This window comes from Cinclus cinclus, chromosome 4, assembly GCF_963662255.1.
Source record: "Cinclus cinclus chromosome 4, bCinCin1.1, whole genome shotgun sequence".
NCBI classification, from domain to species: domain Eukaryota; kingdom Metazoa; phylum Chordata; class Aves; order Passeriformes; family Cinclidae; genus Cinclus; species Cinclus cinclus.
Window position 1 is genome coordinate 59,079,196 of NC_085049.1, and position 26,578 is coordinate 59,105,773.

Here is a 26,578-nt window from a genome sequence, read left to right on the forward strand (position 1 = left end):
CCTCTGTGTGCCTTTGGGATATTAATGCAAAATGGGATTGGCCACCGATCCAAGTTAAGATTACATGATTTGACTCTTGTACCAGGAAATAGTTAGTAGATGTCAGGTAATCTCTTATGTGAATATTTTACTCAGGAAGTGCTTCAGGTTTGGGGATAATATACTTTGCTCTTTCAGTCTGCTATGCACAGAGACTGTATGTGTAACATACAACATCTGTTTTGCCTATGGGAGCTATAACGAGCACCTCTGTAATTAATAGTATTACATCTCCGTCATGAGCACCCAGCAAATTATTAGAGTCATTCAGAGGAAGCACAGCTGCTAATGGCACAGCAGGGGGTTGTGTTTGAGCTTTCTCTACAGGCCTTGTTCCAGGCTACAAAACCTGGTTTTCCTGGTACTACCTATGAACACCCTTCCTTACCACCTCTTGGCAGAATGACCACTGTTATTGGGTGGCCTCTGCAAAGTTTGTGGTGGCATTTCTGTGCTGTTGTCCTAATATGTCATCAGGATCTGCTTAACAGTTTTAACATTGCTTCTTGGATAGACAAGATACAGCATCAGGAAAGTTCTGCTGTGGAGCAAGGTCTGGTTGGCTCCTCACAAGCTGTGCCCTGGGTACATCAGCCCAGTTGCTTGTGTCCCCCTGTCCTCAGCCGGACAGAGAGACATGGCCCTATTGACAGCTCAGGAATGTCCTCACATCCCCATGCAGCTGCTCCTGTCAGAGGCCTTAATCTCCAAATGTTCTTCTTACTCTCTTCCTCTTTTGGACTTGCAGAGGTACCAGTCTGGAACCAAAAGCTGTAGCCTCTGGTGTGCTTGTTGCACAGACCAATTGCCAGAATCCATATGGTGCCACTGACGCTCCTGTGATGCATTGCAGTATCTGGTACATCTATTGCTTTCTAATTTATGCTTTATCCTCTTCTTTTTTTTCCAGAAGATGAGCTATTTAACAGCTACATGGGTGTTACTGTGGTGACTGTAACCAGGCAAAACCATGCAGTTTGTACTGAGATAGTTTTACATTTGTGGACTTGGAGATGATTAAGAAATTTTTAAGGGCTTGTTGTGCTTTATTGGTCTTCTCTGAAGAACAGAGAGAGGTTTCTCATGAACTTTCAGTTACACACCATGAAGTAGAAGGGTATAATTAATCTCCAAATGCACAAGTGTATTAATATCTATACACAAACATTTCATATTAGGCAAACAAATGTTATGACTTCTAGCTAGTTAGAGATTTAAAAGTTGTTTTCTCAAACTATAATTAAGATTGTTTAGATATTTGACTCTTCATTTCTTTGTGCTTTGTTTGTATTTCTTGTTATATTTAATTTTACCCTAGAATTTCCAAGGTTTATAATTCTTGGTGTTTGAATTAACGCATTATCTCTCTAATGTATTTTACTGTAAGTCACTGCCATATAGCCTTATCTTTGCTTCCATCTTCAGGGCTTTTTTTAACTTTTATAACATAATTTCCCTGCAGTATGAGGCTTTTTTGGGAGATGGCATTCTGTGATTCTCACCTGAGGAATGCCTTTGCAAAAAAGGTGAGAATGCGCTGTCTGGAAGATGTGACTATTACTCTTGAAGCTTAGAACTCAAAACTCTGTGAGTTTTGAACCCAAATGTACCATTTTAACTTAGGTTTTTAGGGATATAAAATTGAATGAGTATAGCAATTAATGGAAATTAGGATTGTAGAACAAACTTAAATTCCTAATAAACTGATAACTGTAAATTAATCTTAGCAATCAGACCTAACAGTTATTTTCCTCTAGTGTGCAAGTCTTTGGAATATTACTAAACTTTAATAATAAATTAGAAGACTGATAAACTGTTTCTCTAAGCTCATTTGAGACAAGAATTGCACCAAATGGCACATTTCTGAAGGACTCAATTTTTAAATGATTCATAAGCTAATAGAGGTCTGAGTTGAAATCCTCCACAATATTGCCTATATTCTGTTAATAGAGTCACTGAATGAAAAAGTAGGAGGGAGATCTTCGATCAGGTAGTTTGAGCACCTTTCTATTACAGCCATTGCATTTCACCTCCTCAGTTTAGTGCTGAGCCTGGTAGTTTTTGTGTGACAGCAGGAGATCCCTCAGTAAGGCATCAAGCCTTGTCAGAAGGCTTGTGAAGGTAGAAAGATAAGGTGGAGAATGGCTTCTTTCAGTCATCTGCTCCAGCTGTTAACCACCCTATCATCAAAAATCTATGCACTTCCCCCCCCCTCCCCCCCCTCCAAGAGGCATTATAGGGAGGATAAGGAGCTTTATATGTCTAAAGAACCTGCTTTGGGTTCAGTGTAGCCTTGACAGTGGAACTGTGACTGTACTTCTGTGAAAATGTCTACAATTGTGAAATTCATTCATTTCTGAGTCCACAGAGCTGTACAACAGGGCCATTCACAGTTTAAGGAGAAGGACAAAGAACCAGAGAGGAAAGAAGGGAAATGAGCAATGAAGAGACATATGTGTTGCATGACTCTCCTCTGATATAAATGATCTTGGATGTGTACAAACATGAAAAAGAAAATCCAGTCTTCTGGTAAATAGTGCCATCTCCTTTTTAATCTTTTTTTCCCCCTAGTACTTAACATAATCTTGGTATATTTAAAAAATTAAGTGTAATGATACAAAAGAGGCTGCAAAGTGACTCCTCTGGACCTGGATCCATACCACACTGCCAGCCCCTCTTTTTGCCATCATGTTTGTTACCTTAAAATAAGCAACTGTAGAGGGCAAAAACATTGTGCAGACATAGTATCTACAGTCTTCTCTTTTGTCCTAGGTTACAATGTAAAGATGTGCCCAAAAGTATGTATTCTATCACCATCTGTTGAAACTAGGTGGGGGAGTGATTCTTATCTCTGTGGGAGATATCCTCTACTAATGGAACATTTGTTAAAACCAGGTGGGATAGTGTTCTTTATCTTTCCCAGGACCCATCCTTCCTCCAGAAAGATACCTTCTGTTAATGGGCCATTGAGTCCCACTGTATGACTGATAAAATTACATCATCCCATTGGGAGATGCTCCACCCAGGGGGAGGAGCCAAACCTTTCCCTCCTAGGAAAAAAACTGAGATTTGGAACACCAAGGCAGCCCTTACCCACTGGTTTCCAGAGGACAAGAGCTACCAGACCTTTCCACAGGATCACTGCTTCAACAAGACCACTTCATCTGGACCGCTACCACCACCCTAACTAGCAGGGTGTCAGGTTGTATTCTCACTCTGTCAGTGGCTTTTCTTTTGTACTATTGCATGTATTTTATTTTCTTTTTTTTTTTTCCTATTAAATTGCATTTCTTACTTGGAGTCTCTCACTGGTTTTGCTTTCAAACCATTACACCTTCATTCCCTGAATCACCTGCCTTTGATTGCAGACTACTCATGCCAGCACGAACTGCAAGGAAGCTCCAAACCTGAAGAGTAAGTACAAAGGACTCAACCAAGTAATCCCTTTGGGTGGCATTCTGCATTCGGGATGTGGTGTTTGAGGAAAGGCCCATCCCTCTGTGTGTTCTGTCACTTTAACTACCTCAATAGCAAAGGTCTTTCCTTAAAATCCTTATTGTTCATTGTTCTTGCTTTACATTTGAAATCAAACAGGTGCAATGCGAACCTTGTGTACCTCCAACTTTTCCCCATGCCACTTGGTATTGTGCCACTTATGTTGATCTGGCTACGGTATATTTAACAGATAAGAAATATAGTGTGACAGAGATGCTTTCATCCTGTCAGCTGGTATTCTCAGAACATTTCCGTTGGAAAGCTTGCTCTAGATTGTATGGTGGAAGATATGAATGCCATTGAGTGTAGTTAAAAGGAGGGATGACCTTTTACAGGACCGGTAGCCTGGATTTGCCCTGGAAAATTTTTTGGGGAAGGTGTGATGCAGGCAGCTTGTCCCAACCCCAAACAATGACCAGGAGGATGTCTCTGTGAAACATCATTCCACACCTGGAAGAGAAGCCTTGTGAGCCTGTGTGCACACACCATGTGCTTTTCTGCACACTTCCCTTTTCAATTCAAACGGGGGGGAAGCACACAGACCCTTGCGTTCCTTTCTTCAGTAATTGATTCAAGAGAAGTGCCTAAATAACAGAGCAATTGCTAGCTGAGCACTCAGTGATGGATAATCTCTGCTGCTTGTTTTGAATTCATTATTTCCTCTGTCTTCTCAAGCCAGTCATGGCATTATTTTGCTCTCTTTTCAGGCTCTTCTATTTAGTCTCATGTAATCAGCTTGCACGCAAATCATTATTTCATTTTATCTGGAGGTGGCTGGACTGATAATAATATTTAATCAGTTTCAGAAAGTTTTAGAGGTCACTAGCGTCAAGGAACAATTTCCCTTAGCTTCTTTATAAAGTGTATTATTTTATTCTATAAAGTATTATTCTACCACAAAATAGAAACATTATTGAAATTTGTACTTGTTGAAGATACCATATTCTCTTCCACCAACTTTGAAATAGTTACATAAACCAGAAGATTAAAAACATTTTTTATGATACAATCTGGGCAAGGAAGAATTTATTTCCAGCTTTTTTATGCAATAAACAGATTTTTTAAAAGAGTAATGTTTTAGGCAGAAGATGAACTGATTAGCAAAAGTTAACAGTATGAATTACAATTAATTTTGTAGCTATTTAATATATAAAAATACATAGATATATATATTAAAGCATCCTTTTCACTGCTCCCAGGTGTAAAATCTCCCAAGTAAAGAGTGGAGATTAGACTAGTCTTGAACTGGCATGTTCCAGTCTCTGACTGGAAGTGTGGTTTCAGTACAGGCTGCTATTACGTATCATACCCCCAGCTGAAGTATTGCTCAGCCTGTGGAAATAGGAACAAGTGCTTCCAGTGTTATCCCAGTAATGTTTTAGTTGTTAGTAAATGGCTTTTGCTCCCATGAATTCCAGTCTTGATGGAAGTGACTGATGTTCTCTGTCATACTCCAATGAGTGTTTGAAACATTAAGAATTAATGATGTGTTCAAATAATGGAAAAAAATTTCTTCCAGCTGATCTGGCTGCCCCTTTACTGGAAGGATCACTCTCCAGGTGAGAGTGGCTGTGACTGTGCTGGTCAGATGTAATGGGGCAACAGGCTCCCTATGAGCTTTGGCATGTGGGGCAGAAGGAAATGTCCATTCTGTGAGAATGAAAGGTCTTTCTTGCACATCTCTATGAATGTGCTAGTGCTAATGGCAGAAGCCACAATTCCATTTTTAATTAAAATGCCCAGTGTTGCAAAAACAAAGATGCTTTCTTCATTTATTCTGCAATTTTAGTTGAACTAGTTCAATGAGTTTAGCCTAAAGTATGCAGAGTTCATGGAGAAACTCTTCATCCCTTTGTTCTATGGGCAGTTTGTATCTTCTAGGGGAAAAAAAGTAAGATCTGACAGCTTGACAGCTTTCCATCTGTTTTCTGTACTTCGTAGTAAATTAAAAAATAATAATAAAAATAGTAATAAAAATTATTGCCTTTTTAATATACTCTTTCCCTGAGCACTCAGAAGTTGAAGTGTCCCTAATATAAATTCAAAGCCAGCACACAGATATGTACTCTGCCTTGCACACCTACTCTTTTCCATGTAATATGAGTAAAGCATGAAAGATACCGCTACAATCACTTGTTAAAAAATAATATTGTTTACAGCCATTCTATAGAAGTCCTTCAGATGTGTGAGCAGTCTAGTCCATAGCCACAGTGTTTAGAGGATGGAATTACATTTGTACTACCCATATTCAGGTTCTCTGAATTTAAATTCAGAGGCAGTTTATATCAGGTGGGACAGAGGACTCACTTCCATATCAGAGAAATGTATCTTTGAAAATTATATGCATACCTTGGTGACACATGCCTGTGAATCACGAAGAGAGAAACAAAATTAACTTCGCAAATTTGTATGCATGTATTATTTCTTGTCCTGGAAATAATTTGATTTTTTTTAAATATACTTTTGAATTTGCAGAGGGATGGTTTCTACAGAGCTCCCTGGGGTTAGTTACATTAGCATTTTATATGCTGCTCATGTAAACTCTTGAGCTTTCATGGCTCTCATTATTAGTTTTTAATACAGCACAGTTCATACTGGCTCTTACTGCTGTCTAGTTTTGGTTGGGATTTTTTTGTAACTCCTCTGGTGCAAGAAACACGGCCTACGCTTGTTTGAAACTCTCCTTGTCTGTGTAAATCTGCTATTAGTATCCTTTTTTTCCTTGCATATTGTAACTCTCTAAGAACTTAAGTTGCTTGTATTTGTCATGAAGTGGCATGTATTTGTCAATTATTCTAGATAGCAAACCCAGATCTCATATTACAGATGGGAACCCAGAATTTTTAGATGAGAAATGGAAGTATCTTCTTTGTACCTTTGTACCATTATTTTGGTTGTTCCACAGATGTAGAAATCCACTGTTGAACTGTCTAAATAAATCATTTTAGTAAATAGTGCTCCTTATTCAAAGGACACGTGCAAATAATTCCCAGCCAAATGTTAGTTATTGACTTCTAAGTTAACGCACTTTTTGAAGTGATCCTACTATGATTCTTCTCTTTTGGGCATCTGAAATTCTTTAAAGCAACATGTGATTTCTCACCTTTCTATAGAAAAAGGCCATTTCTATGTAGGGTGAAGAAAAATATAATCTAAATAAAAGTGTGTTTTATTTTGCATATTAATGTCTCTAACAGCAGCTCTCCTGAACAGAGAGAAAACATTTTCTATCTAAAAATACCTTAATAGTTATTCTTGTTACATTTTCTATGGACAATTCAGATAGTTTTTTAAAAGTCTGTATAAGATACTGAGAGGTGCAAAGCTTATGATTTCACAAGTCTTATGAAGAAAGGATGTTCTCTCTTGTGCATTAATGTATTTCATCAGAAGTCCTGGGAATCTGTCCAGCTATACATAGTAAATATTTCACATACCAATAAAATAATTCCTCAGCAATTCAACCACTCAGCACAAATGAGGCTTAATTTATGATGGGTATCTGCAACTGTTAAACAGTAAAATAGGCTCCTGACATAAGTGATTCTTTCATGCTGTTATTTCTCTTAATTTTTTCAAGATCATATCTACCTATCATGATCATGATTTCAAAAACATATCCATATTTTGAAATTTCATCTGAAAAAAGGAATATATGTGATTTTGAGCTATGTGATTTTGAGCTAAAGTGTATATATAAAGGGTTTAGATCAACACCATTACAGGTAGGCATAAAATGTGTCAGTTATTGAATTAGGCATTTGTTTTGTATATCTAATGATAAAATCAATATGAGGCTCCATCAGAGGAGAGATCCATCAGCCTCCATCTTGCTAGCATTCAATCAAGAGATTGAATTAGCAAACTTCAAGGGAGAGAAATGTTTCTCCATTTTTTTGACAATCCATATTACACTAATTTGGACAGCTTTTTCACAGAGCTGTGCCAGTTTACTCAAGCATTGCTTTCAATATAATTTCATTAAATCAATGCAAAAGGTTGTGTTGACCTTTTAAGTATATATTTAAATCTGATCAGTGGAGCTTAAATTGATTGGGAACTGATTTTAGACAACTCTTAAGGCAAATACATATGTCCACATGGGGTTCCTCAGCTGTTCAACGAATTGATGTGAAATCCAATTTAAATTAAGCCACCACAAACAAACCACTGTTGTCTTGTAGGTGAGTCCCAGATGTGCCCTCCAAATTCTTTGAGAACTTTCTTACTTGAACAGAGAATCCAAGAGAGATACAATTAATTGAGTGAGAGCTGTTCATCCTTGTCCAGAAAGGAGGAATGACTATAAAACACAGTAAAGTTTCCAAACAAATATCTGAGGTTCAGCCAAAAGCTGTGTTTGTAAACCTGTTCCTACTGTTTTTTACCCTTTCCTCTCTGCAGTTGTAACTGTAGTGAACAAAGCAAAATTGCTACCACTCACCAGATTTTGGCAGGAGGAAGCCTCCTCCATATCTCATAGGTTTAAAAATCCAAAAATGAGTTTAAAAGAAATCCCCTCTAGTTCATGTTTGCTAGGGATTGGGATACCCAAGGTTTTCAACCTTCAGTTTGCCTTTGAGGAGCATTGGTGTTTTCATAGTGTGGATTATTCCACTCTCTTAAAACATCATTGAAGACCTTTGCAGAAATGTAGAGAGGCCCCTTGATCTTCACAGCTCTTAAGTCTACAGGGGGATTTCAAAGATTTTGCTCTCAGAGAAAAGAAAGGGGAGATGCAAAATGAATTTCACTCCATATTGACTGGCAATGCAAATAAAATGGAATAAGATGGGTATTTATAGAAGGGAAAGATTACACAATAATTTCTACATTTCAACAAATCTGTAACCTGGGTTTTAATGACTGAGTTTAAAAACACCAACAATCATAGAATCATACAATAAAGTAGGCTGTGAGAGAAAGCAGAGGTGAAAGCAGTAAACAGGAGGAAATTGTACAGTAAATTAAGGGAAAACTGTTTTAGTATAAGCAACTACCTGAATTATTAATCCAATAACATGGGAATACAAGTTGCACTCCTGAACTTCTGGTGGCTATTGGTCCCTTAACCTCTCTCACCCACTCTTATCCAGATAAATTACCATCTTCTTCATTTTCCCCTGTCCTAGAACAGAGGAAAGTAAGTGAACAGTTTCCCTTATATTTTCCAAAATTATTGAAGTATTTGACAGTTTTGCTGTATAAATGAAGAGTTTTAAGGGCCCTTCTTCAATTTCACACCCTTTTCTAACAGGAGTTTGCTCTTTGATAGGCATTTTAGAGCTCTCTTTGCCAGTCCAAACCCCAGCAGGAAAGAAGTAAATGCAAAGGTAGGTTTTTCTTTGAAGAAAGTGAGTTAAGAGAATAGGCCTTTTTTTTGTCTCCTCCAGGGATTCAAAAGGGTCTGGTGGTGACTGCTAATGGTTTGGGTGTGTGTGGAACTGGTAGATTTCTGGCCTCTTTCCAGCTTTCCTGGTTCTTCAAAATTACTTACAATGTTCCTATTCAAACTTGTGCAAATGATTATCGTGAATGGTTTCAGACTCGCAAAAGATTATGGGATGTGAGCGAACTTTAATAAAAGGATCTTCCATGATAAACTCAAAAGTATTTCTATATATTGAGGTAAAGGAATTAACTCCATGGTACTCAGTGGAGTAAACTCAGAACTTTCTATGTGTCTTGCTGAAACCTCCCCAAAGGTGTTGCATCTTGTTCTATTATTTTATTTTTTAAAGTCTTGTTGACTGCAGGTGAGTGGGAGTGTGTTCCTAGTGCTGGACTTGGCTCTTTCCTCTTTCTCCTAGCACAGGTGAGTGAATCCTTAAACTGGGTTGAGAAATAAAATTTATGAATGTGCTGAGCAGAAGAGGGAAGAAAAAACCACGAAACTCCCACCATGACTGGAGGGAAAAGAAGTGACTATGTCACTTTGCAGTGGTAAATTACCAAAAGCAAAAACTACCACAAGTAAAAATTACCAAAGCAGTAGGCTCTGCACTTACACTTGTTTCTTTGTTTGCTCCTATTTTCTGCATTTCCTGTGGTTGTCAGAACTGGGGAGCTTCCGTGTTCTCCTGTGATCAATGAAAGCTCGCTGTCTCAAATGGTCCTTCTTTCCACTGATGTTCTGAAGATCCAGTTGTGCTGAGTTTGGAAATTAAAGGAAATGGTGTTTAACACAGCAAGATACGTTCAAGGTATGTTCGGTATAGAACTGGCAGAGACACCGTCTCTTGTGGGATTTGCTGACCTAGATGCTGTAATGAACTTTCCAGTGAAGTCCAAAGCAAGGCTTTGGACATCAGTGTATTGCTTTTATCTAGGCATTTATAACAGAGAGTGGTTAAATGCCAGAAATACTTTAAATCCTGCCTTCTGAGGACTATCTGAGTTAGGTACCACAGCTTTTTGTTCCTGGTACGGGGGGCAGAGGATTGAATCTCCCTCACTCTTGCCTTCTTTTGTAATGTCCATATAGTTTTTGTACCAGAAATTGCCATGTCAGCAGGCCACCGATTTTTTTTTCCCCACTCCTTTGTGTCTTTTTCTAAGAAGAAGTTATATAAAATCTGTCTTTTTTTTTTGCCCTGAAATAACATCTGAACTCACTACAACATCCCCCCTGCCTAAAACCAAACAAAACCAACAGTAACAACAAAATCCACCAAGAAAAGTGACAGAAAAGCTTGGATCTTTGCAGTTTTCAATTGTCAAATGGTGCCTTTGCTATGACTACCAGGGACTTCAACAAGATGTTTTTACTGTCAGCAGCATCTTTCCTATTGCGACAAAGAAGGACGGCAAAGGCTAATGAATTGTGTTTTACTGAGCAGAGCCTGCAGTTAGGAACTTGATTCCATTAAGAGATCTTTGGAGGAATTTTGGGATATTATATTTCTTGTAAGAAAGACAAGTGTCTTTTAAGGAAGACAAATGCAAAGATACAGCTCAATGGTTGTCACCTTTAATTCAAAAATCATCAAAATCTTTGATTCGGTGAAGGTAGCTTCCAGACCTCTCTTCTTTCTTTTTTTTTCTTTTTTTGTGATTTTAGTACTTGTTTCCTCTGTATGACTCTCTCCCTATGTTCAAGCCTGTCAGGGAAAAGCTGTAGATAAGAATATCTGTAAACAGTGTTTTAGTGTCTCCCACACAGCAGTCTGGAATTGACTCCCCTCGTATTTCTGAAGGTTCATGGATTTCCCAAATCAGTAGGAGTTTATTGATTTATAGGCAGGCAAGGTTGTGTTACTACTTTGGTTACTCTTATGTTTTTTCCTGACTACTGCTAATCATCCTAGATCTTCCAGTGTTGCTTACGTGCAGTAGTAAATGAATATAACTACTTGTCTACTTGTATTGAGTTATCTTTTTTTTTTTTTAACTCTTATCTGAGCCATGAAAGAGATCTGATATTCAGATGGTGCAGTCTCCTGCACTTGGACTATCCCATAGACTCTTGTCACCTCATGCACTTCTTCTGGGATACTCAGATTAACAATCATCAACCCCTTGCTACTGCTTTCCAGTTACCCTCTGAAAGGCTTGTCCTCTCTCTCAATTACAATACTAGCCTATTTTTGACATCTCATTGTGATCCTAGCTCAGGTTAAATATTCTTTCTCTCTTCCAAGCCCTCACTCTCCCTCTGTATAATTTTTTTTCTCAGTTTCTGTAGACAGTCTCACCCTCCTGCTTCTTCAACCTTCTGGTTAACAGAGGTGCCCAGGCTACAGCTGACCCAAGAGGTGTGGTGGCTCTGGGGCCCACGTCTTGCCTCCCCAGGCTGCAGGCGGCGTGGAGAGTCCTGGCTTCCCCGAGGCCCTCCATGCAGGCTGGTAGCGTGGCCGTGTTTCCTTTTCTCTGAGCAGAAGCCAGGATGCTGCTTTTTCTCGGGAGGTGGCAGCACAGCCAGATGCACTCAGCGTATGCAGTTTGATGCCCAGAATTGCAGAGGGGTGGCAGGGAGGTGGGGCTGGTGTTGGGATCCCTTCCGAGATGGAGCTCCTTAGCTGGGAGCAAGGATTAAGATGGGGAGCACAGGGGTGCTCATGCATAGGAGTGACAGCTTCAAGCCCTTTCTTGAAGTGGAATGGAATCAGCCCAGCATCCTCACAGTAACATACTGGGATCCCTGTGTCCTGAGCATGCTCTTCTGTATCAGCTGCAGCTGATTGTTAGGCATGGTGTGGGGCCCGAGATGCCCACTGTGGGGACAGTGTCATTTGCTGAGCCTGCAGGCACAGCCCCAATTGTTTGTTTATTCATGTGTGGGGAAAGGCTCTGCAGGAGTTTGGGCAGTCAGTACATATGGTGGGTTTTGCAAGCACCTACTTTCCTGCAGGCTGCCACAATGGTTGCGTGTTATTTTAGCTATCAAGCAGTTTAAGGTAAAATGCCAGGAAAAAGGAAGAGCAACAATCAGTCACCATCCCAATAAATAGTGCAACCTGCTCCTCTCTCAGAAGCTCATCTGGGTTTTTTAGCCATTTTGGAGGCTCCCATTCTCTCCTGAGGTTTTAATAATGGATTATAAAGACAGGGGTACTATATGGGGTTTAATGTGGCCATCATCTGGAAAACATGCACAGAGGCGGGGTGTTTGGGTTTCCGCAGAAAGCAAGCACAGTCTGATCCAAAAATCTATGGGATATATTGCTTAATCTACCCCTCTAGCTCTGTTCTCTGAATTCAATTTCCCCACACCAAGCACACTGAATCAACTGGAGACACTACAGAGCTTTTTTGGGAGGCTGTTTGCCTAATTCTTAAACTTTGAGAAAGTTTTGTGGAAACACAAAATAACTGTAGATTCAGTTTTGCCCCAACAATAATTTGTGAATGCTGTCTGTGGCTTGTGCATCCAAAAACAACGGGTGCTAGAAATCCCAGCTTAGGTAACTCAAATAATTTTATTAGCATCAGCAATTGGAGGGCAGCCAGCCAGTCAGCCCTATAGTTCTTTAAAAAGTAATAAAGTGCACCTGATTTTTGCTCCTTGGATGGCAACCACTGACTGGCAACTAGTCCCATATACCAGGTAATTCCTGCTTGACACTGCTTAGGGCACTGCTGAAACCACACCTTAAGCAGGCAATACTGAGAGGGTGAAGCAGAGAAAGGCAAGAAAAAACTTGAGGTTTATAAGCACTTAGAAAAGGGCCACCTCCCTTCCCCCCCCCCCACCCTTTGTTCCTGGCAGTCTTAGAAGGCCCATTCTTACTCTCATGGCTTGCCCTGAAGAGTGTTTGAAAGTGCTGCAAGTCTCTTTCAGAACACTTTTCTTCCTAAGTGACCCAAGTGCCCCAGAAAGACCCTGTCACACTGGAGGACTAGTCGTGATAACTGCTCATCTTCTCTGGGGCTAACAGAAAGAATATAAAGGAGAAGGGCAGTGACCAAACTCCAAGACACTGGTTTTGAAAGGTTGGTGGTACCTTGCCTTTTGAAACAGTCTTTGACAACTGGGAGAGAGTTTGCCTCATTTTAGTTGGGAGTAACCATATTCGCAGCAGTTGTCACATGCCACCCAGTCCGTCTCCCTGCCTTTTCAGCATGGTAGCCTTCTCTTTTTTTCCCCTGCATGTCCCACAGATTTGAAAAATGATCCTTTCTTCAAAGCAACCCTGGTAATTTGGATGTTACACTGTTACACTTCTTTTGAGACTGACGCCTTTCAAAGCTGCAGCCTTTCTTCCTGCAGCAGCTGCTGACAACCCTTTATAACACATAGCCTTAAGAGGGGAAAACAGGTCTGAAGAGATACACTTTTACTAGGAGGAAAGACATTAGGGATGGTACTAAAATCAACAGAAGACAGATTATTTCAAGCAAAGAAGGTAGTTTAGCCCTTTTTATGAAATGCAGGACTACACTGTCACTAATTTCACTTTACAAAGTGTACTGGAAATCTCTTAATACACTTTTCGGTGAAATGTATCTGCATACACAGACCAGTAAGTATTAATTAAATATGCATATGCAATATGTGTTCTGTCCTGCACCATGTTTGCTGTCTTTTTTGTTTTCCTAAGAACACTCCCACCTTTTTAACAAGACTTAAGATCTGCATTGCTACATTGTTTTTGCTGCCAGAAACAGAAAGATAAATCCAGACCACATGATGGCTGGCTGCATGGCTTTACCCCATTGGCAGCCACCTCCCCCGGGTGACATCGGCTGAAGTGGGGAGACTATAATTCTATAATACAGTAGTTGCTTAAAGTGGAAATAAATGTTAACCTCTCTGTGGTATATGTATGCCCTAATCTGCCCTAGGTCTCTTTGATCAATATCCTATTTCTTACTGAGAAATGTCCTCCTGGAGATGCTGCCATACACATTTTGGAATTAGGGTTAGAATTGATGCCTCTATTAATAAGAAGTCTTGCAAATTCTGCTTTGAAAAGAGCTACTTTCATGAAGGTGAAAAGTGCATTTTCTCAAGCACCCAACTCCCATTTTCAAAACACTCATTTGCAATAGTCCTGAATATGGAGCAACAGGACAGAAATCTGAATTTATGCAGCTGTAATGTATAGCAATAGAGATGCCCCATAACCAAGAAGCATCCGGGGAAAGAAGTAGTTCAGTGAAATGGAAGCTTTCCATGTAGGTAATAAGAGGAGTTAAAGGGTGTTTACATGGTGGAGGGCATTTTTCTTCTTCAAACTTACCTTTATTGTCTATGCAACTTTCAGGCTCAGCCTGACGCTACAAATATTTAGGTATGTGTGTAAGTTAAGGCACAAGTGTTACATGTCTTTCAAATATTAATCCAAATCCAGATATAAAAATTATTCCAGCGCATCCAATGACAACATCATCTCGTTCTTACTGCAGGTCCCTGCTTTAGGCTTAAGTCTGTTTGGAGACAGCCAGACACTCCACCCCGGCAAGCACTGGGTCTCAGTAAAAAGCTGTACGCACACAGCAAGACGGGTACAATGGAGCCAGACCAGAGCAGAGCTGTTGGGCCCAAGTACTCAAGAGAAGTACAGATATTGCTTGCCTGTATCTGTGCAAGAGAATAACCTTTTAGTCCTTCTACAACCTCCTCTTTCCCAAATCCATGGAGTGGCACAGTGTACAAATGGATTTAGAAGAGGTGGCTCTTCAGAGAGATCGCATCTCCGGGGACCTGCAAAGCTGGGTGAAATTTCAAGACCTGCAGCTGTACTGCTGGGGAGCGTACTGCCCTCACTTTCCATTGGTGAGGAATACTAGCACGGACCTTCTCGGGAAGGTGCTGATGGAGGAAGCTCCCAGAACCAGCTCCGGCGCCTGTCGTCTCCATCCTTGCAACAGAACAGGCAAGGCTTGGGCAACTCTGGCAGCACCTTTAAATCCATGCTGATTGTAACTACTGTAAGCCCAAAGAGCAAGCCGTGTAAACTGCGCGTCCAGTCTCCAGCAATTCTATGTTCCTTTAAAAAAAACCAAAAAACTGAACTGCGGGAGAACAAAAGGGCTACAGCAGCAACACCGCCGGCCCCACCTCTTTCTGCATCGATTACGGAGGGCAAAAACAAGTTTATTGAGGGCTGAAGCCCTCCATGTGAGGAGAGCGGGGAGGCAAATCCCAAGGGACAGCAGTGAGGCGCGGTGCGGACCCCCGGACGCCGGCGGCAGAGTCATGAGCTAAAAGGGCGCGGCCCCGCCCTGCCTGCCGCCCTCAAGGGCGCGCCCACGTGACCGCGCCCACGTGACCGCGCCCTCAGCGCCCCCCCCCCCCCCATCCCCCCGCGCCTGCCGGGAGCGCTCCGAGAGAGGCGTGGCCATGGGCTGGCCCTGCCCACCGCCCCCGCTCCTCCGGCCCCCTGCTCCGCCCTGTCGCGCACGCGCGCGGAGCAGGACGCGCCGATTCACGCACCCAAAATGGCGGCCGCAATGGATGTGGACACCCCCAGCGGAACCAACAGCGGCGCCGGCAAGAAGCGCTTCGAAGTGAAGAAAGTGAGGCCACGCCGGCGCGCTCCTCCGGCTGCTCCCGGAGGGACGGGGTGGGGCTGGGGCCGGCCTGATGCCGTCGAGCGGGACGGAGAAGGGGGCGACTTCCCGCTCCCCTCACGGAGCCGGGCGCCTGATTCCGCACCTCAGCGGCGGGAGGGGCGGGGCGAGGCCTTCGGGTAGTCCTGGCGTTTTTCGTAACCAATGGGTGAGGCGAGCTGCCGCATGTGCAGCGGGAGCTGGCCAATCAGCGAGCGCCGCTGGCGGGGGCGAGAGCAGGAGCAGGGGTGCAGGCGGGGCCGTGCCGGCCGGGGGATTCCCTGCTCGGTGGGTGCCCTGCTGGGCGCTCCGCCGCTCGCTCCCCTCGAACGCTCCCGCCCCGACGGGCATCGGCTGTTCCCTACCCAGAGCTTCTGGATAGCTCGGGCCGGCGAGCGGCGCTGGAGTGCTTCCGCTTCCCCATCACCCCCGGCCGCTTTGGCCCAGCCGCCCGGGCTGCCCCATGTGCTGCGTAAAATGTTTTCTGCAGATGTCTGTGGCTGACTTTCCTTCTCCTTATTTAAATCGAGCCATAACAACGTGTTAGTGAGCAAATGTTCTCATGCTACCCTGGCTTTACCATAATACCGCTCTCCTGTCCGGTGCCTGTCAGCTGGGTCACGGTGGTGGTCCGAGCTCTTCACGAGGGTGTAGAGAGCCGGAGATAGATTGTGTGGGCTAAGGTATAATTTATGGAAAAGTGGCCCCTAGACTGAATATCAGTAAACATTTCCAGTGATTCCTGCTTGTAGATGAGTTTGTTTGAAATGCAGCTGCCATCCGTGATGATGGAAACCCCTGGATCTGTGCAGAAGGAAGTGTTTGGGTGTCATAATTGTTTGTCCTTTGAAAATAGGGACGGATATAATGAGAGTGGTAGGAATTTATAATTTATGTGTCAGTGGGATTCCTCCTTCCCAGCAAGGTACCAAGACCTTTGTTGCCTGTGTGGCTCAGTACAGGTGTGTGGGCCATCAGAGTAGACCATGATGGGACAAGAGGTGAGTACTGGAGTGTATGGGAGAAATAAGGATGCTGAGAACTTTTGTCTCAGCTGCCTTAAAGTATGGATGAAGTCCACGGGAGATGAGTACCTCAGCCTGAAGGCCAGCTAGATGTAAAGTGTGAAGATTGGGAAAAAAATGAGATCGATTCTGGTGCGTGTCCTAAAAGATCTAGTAGCATTGTGAATACTTTTGATATCAGTAATAATGAAAAATTGAATAGCATATCAAAGTTGATACTGCCTATCAATACTTGGAAGTCTGCATTCGTCCTTTAGTGTCCCAACCTGAGGAAAAGCAATGAAAACATTGAGATGGAAATGGAACAGAGTAGAGAAGATTTACTATGTCAGTGCAAATATATACTGAAAAAATGTAAGGGGGGAAATAATCTATACTACTTAAGTGGTAAATTAAGATTATCCTGATTACTGGTACTATATTTTGGATTTCTTTAGATGTTGAAGGCAAGCCTATTTATTTAATGAGTTTACAAAAGACCTGATTATGGATTTTGTCTGGAGGAATAAAAAGGTACTATGTTTTTCTGCGTAGCTTGCCTTAAATTCCTCATACTCTTACCCTGAAGTAGCATAGGACAGTGCTATTACTTTTTTATATATATAAAGTAAGTCTTTGAAAGGTTGATTTGGTAGTATTTTTAAATTTTTATATGCAGCCTTGCTGATAGGGTGTAGCTTATTAACCTTATGTAGGGAAGATTATTCAGGAGTCAGTGGAGAGTAGCATTAGAGATTTAGTTGTTGACCCCAGCTGCTCTGAAGGGTGATTACTAGAAGAACTGCTGCAAATAATGGGAATTCCTCTTAACAAAAGTGGCATCTGAATTGGTCTTTCTCCAAGGCACTGTCCTTTCCTACAGAATTGAGGATTTGGCATGAGGTGCATCCTTGCCCTTGGATCTTTAATGGGAATCCACACGTTTGCATTTGTTTCACAAAAAAACCAAAAACCAACCAAACAAAAAATGGGGTGGGGACTGTGGGAGTTACCTTGATTTTGAAGTGGGAAGGGCTGAGGTTTGTGAGAGGAATGTACCACTGCTTCCTAGTAACACAAACTCATGATGAAGAATGTCTCTGGATTTCTAAGATTTGATTTTTCTTAAATATCCCAGCTTTTCTATTTCAAAAAATACACAGGATCTTGAGGGTAGCGAGGATTTCTGTCCACTCTAAATTGAATCAAAACTCTGTTTTTCTTTTTTTCCCCCTCTCTCTAGTGGAACGCCGTAGCTCTGTGGGCATGGGACATTGTGGTTGATAACTGTGCCATTTGCAGAAACCACATTATGGATCTATGTAAGTAAATGGGGGTGGGACAGTTTGGACTTGAGGATATAATTCAGCAAAACTTTCAATTAGTAACTAACTCTTCTGCTAATCTCTTTTTTTTTTGTGATGCTGAAGTCTCATAATCTATTTTTGTGACCTCTGTCACCATATTTCTTCTTCCTCACCCTTTTCTTGTAAAGGGTAGGATCACTTGGTACCAGATCAACAGACATGATGCTGCTGAGTGTATTTTGAATGCAGCAAAGAAAAGGAGTAATAATAAAGAGGAACTGAAATTATTCAGGGTTGACAGGCATTGCTTACAAAGAGAGGAATTGTATTTCAGAGTTTGGGAGGTTGCTATGAGCGTCAACTTCTTGATGACACTCATTAAGATGAAGTCTTGTAACACTCTCTGTGTCTGTGTCTGGCAAGGAAAGACATGGACCAGCAAATTAACTGACTCCTCATTCTATGAAACCTACCTTGCCTAACTTAGTACGTGTTATAGCAGGGAGAATTTTGTTGCCACCTAGAAAATTACTTGTTCACTTACAAAGGAGAGGAATGAAATGCCAAAGTAAAAAGCAATATGTTGTTAGTATTGGTTTGATTTAATTTTTTTTTTTTTTGCTGTATAAATTTGATGGTTCATTTCTATCATGAAATAGATATGCGTGGAGTCACTGTTTTCTGTCCCTTAGAGTATTGTTAATGAGTACAAACCTTTTTTTTTTTTTTTTTTCCTTTCAAAAAAGACAAGATACTGTTGGCACCATAACTGTCCATCTTGTTTCAACCATGAGGGACAGAAGACCTTTTAACATACCCCAGATAAACATTTACCTATATTCCTAAAGTGTGAGGTTGGTGGAACCCCCCAAAACAAGCCTGGGTCCAAGGATAGTGCCTGGGCATGGATCCCATTGGAACAGTTTTGTTGCACTTTGGTTTTATGCAGTTGCCCTTGGAACCAATACTATTGGCAACTTCCTGTCAGTAAGATACTATAGAAATAAAACACTTCAGAAAAATGAGACTTCAAGGAACAGCTACTGAGAGATGCACCTGATTTTATTTCATGTTTAAATAATAACTACAAAATTACTTTCAGAAGCTTTGTTTGTTTTTTTTTTTGTTTTTTTTTTTTATGAAGTGAAAACACAACACACTGGTCTGAAAATGGGTTAAGCAGGTTCACTTCTCTTCTTGGGGACATGTGTTTGTATTTTGAGCCAGCTACTGCCTATCCATGCTTCAGTTTATCCTTGGTTATTAGACAGGGGATGTGTAACACTAAACAGAACAGGGATTATTAAATAAATTGGGGTTCTCTAATGTAAAGATTTCCTTTTTAAGTGCCTCTAACCTGTACAATCTTGGAAAGAAATTTCAAAAGAAGGTGGACACTGGACTACTACTTAGTCTCTCAGGTTTAAAATATATTGAGAGGAAAGCATTATGCTGACAGGCAAATGGAATTTCAAAGATTTATTAGAAAATTAGTTAAATTTATGGAATTTACAAATGTATAGAATGAATATATAAAATCCTGTAATTAAAGATAGTTATTAATAATAAGAGTGGTGTATTTTAAGATAGGAGATGCTGGTATGTTTCATTCTATCAATCTGCTTCAAAATTAATTGAACCTTCCATGACAGACCAAATACAGTCTCATATATTTGCATTTTTTATAAATAGCAAATAGGACATATGGGATGAAGGAGAGGCGTGGAGGAGCTTGAAGGAGAATGGACAAATGCTATTTTTCAGTATCAAATTTTGTTTATCAGTTCTTAAAAAACATTTTTTAAAGTCCTACCAATATGTGGGTGGGGGTTGAGAGTATATAGGTAGATTAGCAAAAACAGCAAAGGAAAAAGACATAGGTAGTTTTGTTTCTTTTTTGAGTTGCTTAAGCTTAACATGTTATTAATTTGTATGAGCAGTTATGAGGAGCCTGGACTGCAAATGACAGACTAAAATTGACAGCATACAGAGTAGAAGGGATATCTAAATTGGTATTCCGAGATCAGTGTTGGCTCTGGATTTGCTTACTTCCTTATTACAGATCATTAATGTTGTTAAAAAACTCTTTAATTAGATTTTCAAACATAGGATGTGAAGTGATGGCAAATTGAGAAAAAATTAATAGAATGTGCAGGGAAGAACACAAGATTTGATTTGATAAAATGCAGGATACAAATGTCTCCCACTCCTAGCGACGAAGAGAAACCTAGAATGGGAAATCACTAGAAGAGTGATAAGTAATGCCAGTCTTGGTAATGGAAGCTTGTTAATGTTGTAAAGTCAGGCATCAGTGTTAAGGTGTCATGCAGTTCTCCCCATGCATGTGCCTTATGACTCAGTAATAATATGATTCAAAGGATTCCCCCTGCCCTCAGTTTGGTTTGTATTCAGTGTACAGAAGGAATTAGATTTTCAGTGTTTCATTCTTCTCTGGAAAGACCCAGGTTCTGTTCAGATTTTGCTTTAATCTTTCTTCAAAGGCTTGCTGTCTGGTGCTGGTCACTGCAACATGCTAAATTGGAGAGTGTTAACAGTGTGTTTAGTATATTGGATTAGCTTCTGGTCTAAAACGTGTAATGTCTTATTGTAGTAAGATGATGTCCTGGTTTGAAAAGACAGGTGTGCTAGGGAAGAGCAGGGCCTTCTAGAAATGGAGCTAATAAACCCCTCCCTCTGAATTAGTGTAATTTTGAAATTAAGGGGCTCTCAGGCAAAGATAGGGGGGTAGGAATTTATTTCCAATCCAAGAATTTGGATTTTTTTCTTGATGTGTAAATATACAGGTGATTTCTGCAATAGAAAATGCATAGGAAGTGGGCTGGTTCTTAGGATGTCAAGATTCAGAAGCTGCCATTATATAAGATGTGTTTCTGCAACTCCCTGAGTTGAAATGCTTCAATTACATCTTTCACAATTATTTACAGGTATTTCAGGTTTTAGCTGTATCTTTCTGTCCTCACCTGCAGAGATACTCTGTCAAAAGCAAGGCAACAGAAGGGTTGTTCAGTATTCCTCCAGTACCTGTTACTGTCTGACTCTTACAGCTTCTTTTGGGTCAGCAGATGGTAAATAGCTTCTCTTTCTTTCAACAGCCTGGATCATCAGCTTTCATTCTAGGATGGACATCATCCATGTGTTTTTTCGGCTTTTTTAAAATTTGTTTATATATTGTCCTTTTCTGAAAAGAAGCAAGTACAAGACAAAAAAGTGCTTCAGCTTTTGGGAGGTCCTTTTTTGACAGCCAAAGGTAGCAGTGCTAGCAGTAGTCTCCAGTGTGTTTGATTAGGGAGTTAAACCTGGGTGTCTTTTTGGGAGGGCTTTCCATCACCAGCAGAGAACTCCTCCTCACAGAAGTTCATCTGTCTCTTAAACTTTGGGATTGTCATGCTTTAGACTGTCAGTGAAAGTTTGAGTAACACTGAAAAATGAATGTCAGTGCTGCTTCTTTTGCTTGCCTAAAAACATCTTTCTTCCCTCTCACTCCCAGGCAAAATACAGAGTCCTTTAAATCCTGAAAAATTAAAAATGGTGTTCATGCAGCTCTAATGTTAGGGCCTCTTAGGGAGGAAAAAAAAAAAAAGACAAAATAACATAAAAATGGCCTAGATGGACTTCAAGTCTAATATACCCAATATTTTGTTTCCATCAGGGAAAGAGAAGAAACAAGATAAGTATATTGTGTGCTGGAGTATTTTCCTTGTTTTCAGCAGAGGCTTTCTGAGTTAACCCTTGCTTACTCTGACTTTTCTCCCTTCAGATGGATTTTCTTATCTTTTCCAACTACTCATCTTCTCATTATTATCTGTTACTGTACAGACTCTGGCTAGATATTTAAAGAAGTTAATATACTATGCCTCATGACCATGAGTCCATACTGCAGTAACAGTAAAACTGTTAAAGTTCAGGTGTAGAATTTTATACAATTATCCAAAGTATTTGAAGTTCTCCAAGGATCTTGAGCATCTTCCATATTTTTAACCAGATTCAGTTTTATTGCTGTATGTATTGAGAGATTCAGGATTTAAGACATCAGACCTTTCAGAAGTACTAGATTTTGTTTTCTTCTATAGGCAGGCAAGGGATTGAGCTTTGGACTTCCTGCTGTGGTATATCATATCTTTGATGTAAACCCTATGATAAACACAGGTTCACTCAAATCTTGCAGAACAGCTGTTGCCGCTGAGTTTCTTTAGACATCAGTCTTGTTTTGAGTAGTTCCTCGTGACCAAGGTTGACATCTCTTGCATCTCAGAAAAAATGGGTCTTTCTTTTATTTTGTGCACCTCCACACCTAAAAAGTGTGAAGCACTGAGAAAGGCATGAATAGGACAGAACAAATAGAGATCACATTTTTCAGCCAAACCTGTGGGATTTTAAAGTTTTTGAATCTTTAATTGGTGGATCAAATTCCTTTTCCTCTAAGCATATTCATGCACATAAAGAGTGAACAGAACTGGAGCTCATTCAGACATCTTCTTTGCCAGGAAAAGAAAAATCTGCAAAACAAGAAAGCAGCAAGCCCATGTATTGAGTTCTAATATGAACTATCAACAGATCTTTTAAAATAATTTTTAAATCAAAATTATTTAAAAATAATTTTAAAATCAAAGAAGGCATCCTTTAGCAAGAAGTAAAATGTTAGTCTCATAGGTTTGTGCTGCTGGTGGTGGAGGAGTTGGAAATAGCTTTTTTTCTTCTGAAGTTCCTTCTTGAGCTGGAGCAGAATTGAATTGTTCAGACTTCAGAATGGAGAACTGGCTTATAGGATTTACTTTCTCAGTGTTGTTCTTCTTTCCTCACTCTTTTTCATCTTCTTCATCCATGCCATTTTGGACACAAAAGCCAAAAACATAACCCAAACTGATAAATAATTAGGGTTGGGGAACCTCCTGGGTACTCAGCTCCAAGGTACAAAAAGTGCAAACCATACTGTATTTCCTATTGTGGATTTTTGGGATGCACTTACCCATCACAAGACTATAAAATAAAGACAGGCAAACTCCAGCATTACATGAGCAAATTAAATTGCAAATAAAGTACATAATGTCTGATGGGAATATATAAGAATTTGTATTGAGAGAAACCTGGGAAAGAAGTTAAAGTCAAGTTAAGTACTGTCAACTCATCATCAAAAGACATCTCTGTGAACACAAGAGGAAAAAATGAAAATATTTATCCTTGAAATCTGGGAAGTAGACACGTATTTCCAGCAGATGAGCTATGTACTCTTGCCCTCTGGAACTTTGGAATACTAAAAAAGTAGAGGAAGGAGGAAATCAGGATTAAGTATGTTTTGATATGATACTTTTGGAAAAACAGTACACATTAAACCATAGCTCTGGATACTTTCTGCTGTGTTAAATACCACAAAAGAGCTTCTCCTCCTATGCCTACATTTGCTATTATGAAGGAATCTCCCAGTTAGTGTTGCATGTACATCTTCAACTCCTGTGTATATTTGTTCAATCTTTATTTTCACAGGCATAGAATGTCAAGCCAACCAAGCATCGGCTACCTCTGAGGAGTGCACAGTTGCATGGGGTGTCTGCAATGTAAGGAAAACTTTTATTGTGGAACTTGTGTGGGGTGATGCTGTCCTCATTTTTTGAAGGTGTGGGACAGAATGAGTTCTGTAGCATGTTTCACATAATCCACCAGAAAAAAATAATTTTGAAGTCCTTATGTTTACTAGAATGTAGAAAGGAGAGTAAGAAGAAAGTGAAAGATGGAGAGATGTAATAAGACACAGAAGAAAAGGGTGGAAGATAAGCCTTAATTTTTTTCTTAAGGAATAATAGATCTTTCATTATGAGCATTATTTCCTGATCATGGTTTGCCTAGAAGTTACACCTTTTCCTTTCCCCTGGTAACAGGATCACTTGGATATCAGCCTGTTTGATTTGTCTGTGTGCAGGCTAATTAAGAGAGTCAGTCTGGGGTGACCAGGTGATTTGCTTCCAGTTTGAGGGGAAGATCAAATCAATTGATCCCACTAGCATGTGAACTCCAAACCTCCTAGCTAGCCTGGGCCTGAGTTGGAAAATAAATTATTCCATAGTGGAATAACTTCCTGCTCTTCAGTCCCATCTTTACTATGCTGTGGGATTGAGTTATAACACGATAATGCTGGAACAGGACTGTAAATGTTGCAATTCTATTTGCAGAGGACAAGAGCAAAATTTTTCACCATGTCAGGATATTCTAGTGTCAAAAGTATGTTGTTGTGTGTGAGAGTCACCACAAGTGAAACCTTGGTTTTAAGTAGCTGTATGGGTAAGAGAAATGATGCCCTTATTAAACACATAAATGAGATTTTTTTTTTCTTTTTAATTTTGCAAATTCTGTTTTTATTCAGGCTCTGGTATCTCCTGCAGACTGACAGAAAGCTTCCTTCAGAATGTATACATTCATATCATCCCTGCTACTCACTCTGAAATCCTCTCTTTTCTTTCTGATTGTGCTTCTTATCCAGCATCTGCTTTGCCAATTTTAGCAGCTGCTAAACTCTGCACTCCCTCCTTCAGAAGTCAGAAGTCAGTCAGTTACCACTGCATGCACTGTGGAACAGGCTCCCTCCTGCCATTTCACTGATGTTTCCTCCTCTCTGAAAATGTGGATCAATTTCTTGGTATTTATCAGCTAATTGACTGATCAGTTGTCCCTACCTTTTCCTGCAGACTCTTGCTATTCTCTTTGATGCTTTCAGTGGTAGTTTTCACCTTGAGATGCATTCATACATTCTGAAATCATGTGATCTGAACTTTGTCTTCCAGCACGCTTTCCACTTCCATTGCATCTCTCGCTGGCTCAAAACTCGCCAAGTATGTCCACTGGACAACAGGGAATGGGAGTTCCAAAAGTAAGTATTCTGCACAGAATTCAAGATGGAAAGTCCACTTGCCCTGTAAATATAAATGATCAGTGTCAGATTGGTGTGTCTGAGGGCGTAGTTGCTGTTCAGAGAGGTTCTTTCCTTAGTCACCTGGTTCTAAGTGAGCTCTGAAGGAAGTTCAAACAGCTGTGGGGTATGTGGGAGCTGTTAAAAAGTAGTGATTTCTACTGACATTCTCTCTAAAGAATGGAGAGCAGGAGAGAAATGGAATTGGCTGGAAGTGGAATCTCAGGTGAATACTGTGCTGCTGCATGAGCAGTTTGGGTTTAGAGGATGACCTGAACTCAGCTTCTTGGGTTCCAGAGTCTTTCTGCTGAGGTGCCAGACATCTTATTGGGTCCCTCTGTTATCTTGATGATTTGTTTTATAACTCAAATAAGCTCAGAGATTAATACAGCCGATTTCCTAGCATCTGGACATCAAGTGTCCATGTAGCCATTCCTGCAGATTTGGCCCATTTATTTATAATTGCTGTATTGTTTGTTTTATTTAATGTTTTTTAAAGGTTTCGTGTGAAGAATAGTAGTAGTAGGAGATCCAAGAGAGTGTTTTTGAGGGATAATCATATTTTGAGAGGTAATTGTCCATTGAGAATAGTTAGGAAGTTTGCCCGCACCATTCTGCACCATTGATCTAGTAATCTTTCCTTAACTGTGGATTGTCCCTCTCCCCATTTAAAAAGAAATTAATTCTAGTCAGAGTCCAGACTGCAACAAAGCAAAATAGGTATTATCACTTGTTGAGGATTGTGTTTGGGCTCTGGTACCGTCAGTTGTGCAAATCATCATTTACATGACAACTGAAGTACCATAGTTTTGATATTAAGGTGTTTTCCTGAACACGCAATGAAAACTGAGTCCATGTTGCCTGGCTAATCACTTCATATTGCATGGGCAGCATGATGAGAAACAGAAACATGAATTAATATCTTCTGATGTGTGCTCAGTGTTACTTCTGGGGCTGTGACGAGCTTTGGCCTTGTTTCATGCCGGATGTATTTGAAGTGGGATTCAGGGTAAAAGATAACTGGTACTGAGATCTCTTGTACATGGTGTTGTGGATTGTACAGTCTCTCTTCTAACTGGTGTCTGGGTAGCCTTTTGGGGGAAGTGAAATGTGGAGAACTTCCTAAGATTTCCTTAATAGCATTTCACCTTCATCCCATTTGCATGTTAATTATGCCGTGGTAGAATGAAAATAAATCCACCCAAACCAGCAGTCCTGCGAATTGTAATTTTTAAAGAAGCATTAACATATTATCTCTTTGCAGGTATGGACACTAGAGAGATGGTCACGCGCTTCTTGTTATGTCATCGAACTCAGCTGTTCTTGTCACTATGAGTTTGTTTTAGTGACTTGGAATGTCTGTAATGTATACAATTCTTCTTTCGTGCTAATTTCTTCCTATTGTATACCATTGAATAAAGTCTTGCTGGAGCTTCCTGTCAAAGCTTTTTGTCTTGTGTTCAGGAGTGGGCAGTCAGAGCATGAGGAAGGAGAATTATCTGCAGACCAGGGACTTAAGCTAAGCTTAACTCTTTAGCTGGGCAGTGCTTCTTTTTTGCTGTGCCAGGCTTTTGACTGTGAGTTTGGTCCTACTCCCACAGATGTGAGAACCACACCTTTGGCTCACTGAGGTCTTTGTTAAGCTCCATTGTGTAGTGCAGTGGGTGCAGGACTTGGCCTGGCTGAGAGTAGTTTATGCAAATAGCTTTTTGTGTGGACATGTTTTATTACAGCAGAGTTGAAATGATCCATACAATTATGGGTTGTGTCATCACTACAAACTATTCTCACTTCTGCTCTTGAGTTTGACTAGATCACCT

The 26,578-nt window shown here is 40.5% G+C and overlaps 1 protein-coding gene across 4 annotated transcripts; it reads left to right on the forward strand.

The window, feature by feature from the left end:
* Positions 1 to 15,401: 15,401 nt before the first annotated feature.
* RBX1 (ring-box 1) lies at positions 15,402 to 26,195 on the forward strand. Of its 4 annotated transcripts, none has more exons than XM_062492210.1 (5): positions 15,402 to 15,495; positions 17,776 to 17,854; positions 23,342 to 23,412; positions 24,634 to 24,719; positions 26,023 to 26,195. In XM_062492210.1, exons 1-5 carry the CDS (start codon positions 15,418 to 15,420, stop codon positions 26,033 to 26,035), a joined length of 327 nt encoding a protein of 108 aa, XP_062348194.1. In that variant the 5' UTR covers positions 15,402 to 15,417; the 3' UTR covers positions 26,036 to 26,195. The 4 variants fall into 4 exon arrangements, with proteins under 4 accessions (XP_062348194.1, XP_062348196.1, XP_062348197.1 ...); XM_062492212.1 differs by lacking the exon at positions 15,402 to 15,495 and adding an exon at positions 16,218 to 16,529; XM_062492213.1 differs by lacking the exon at positions 15,402 to 15,495 and adding an exon at positions 16,567 to 16,685.
* Positions 26,196 to 26,578: the final 383 nt, after the last annotated feature.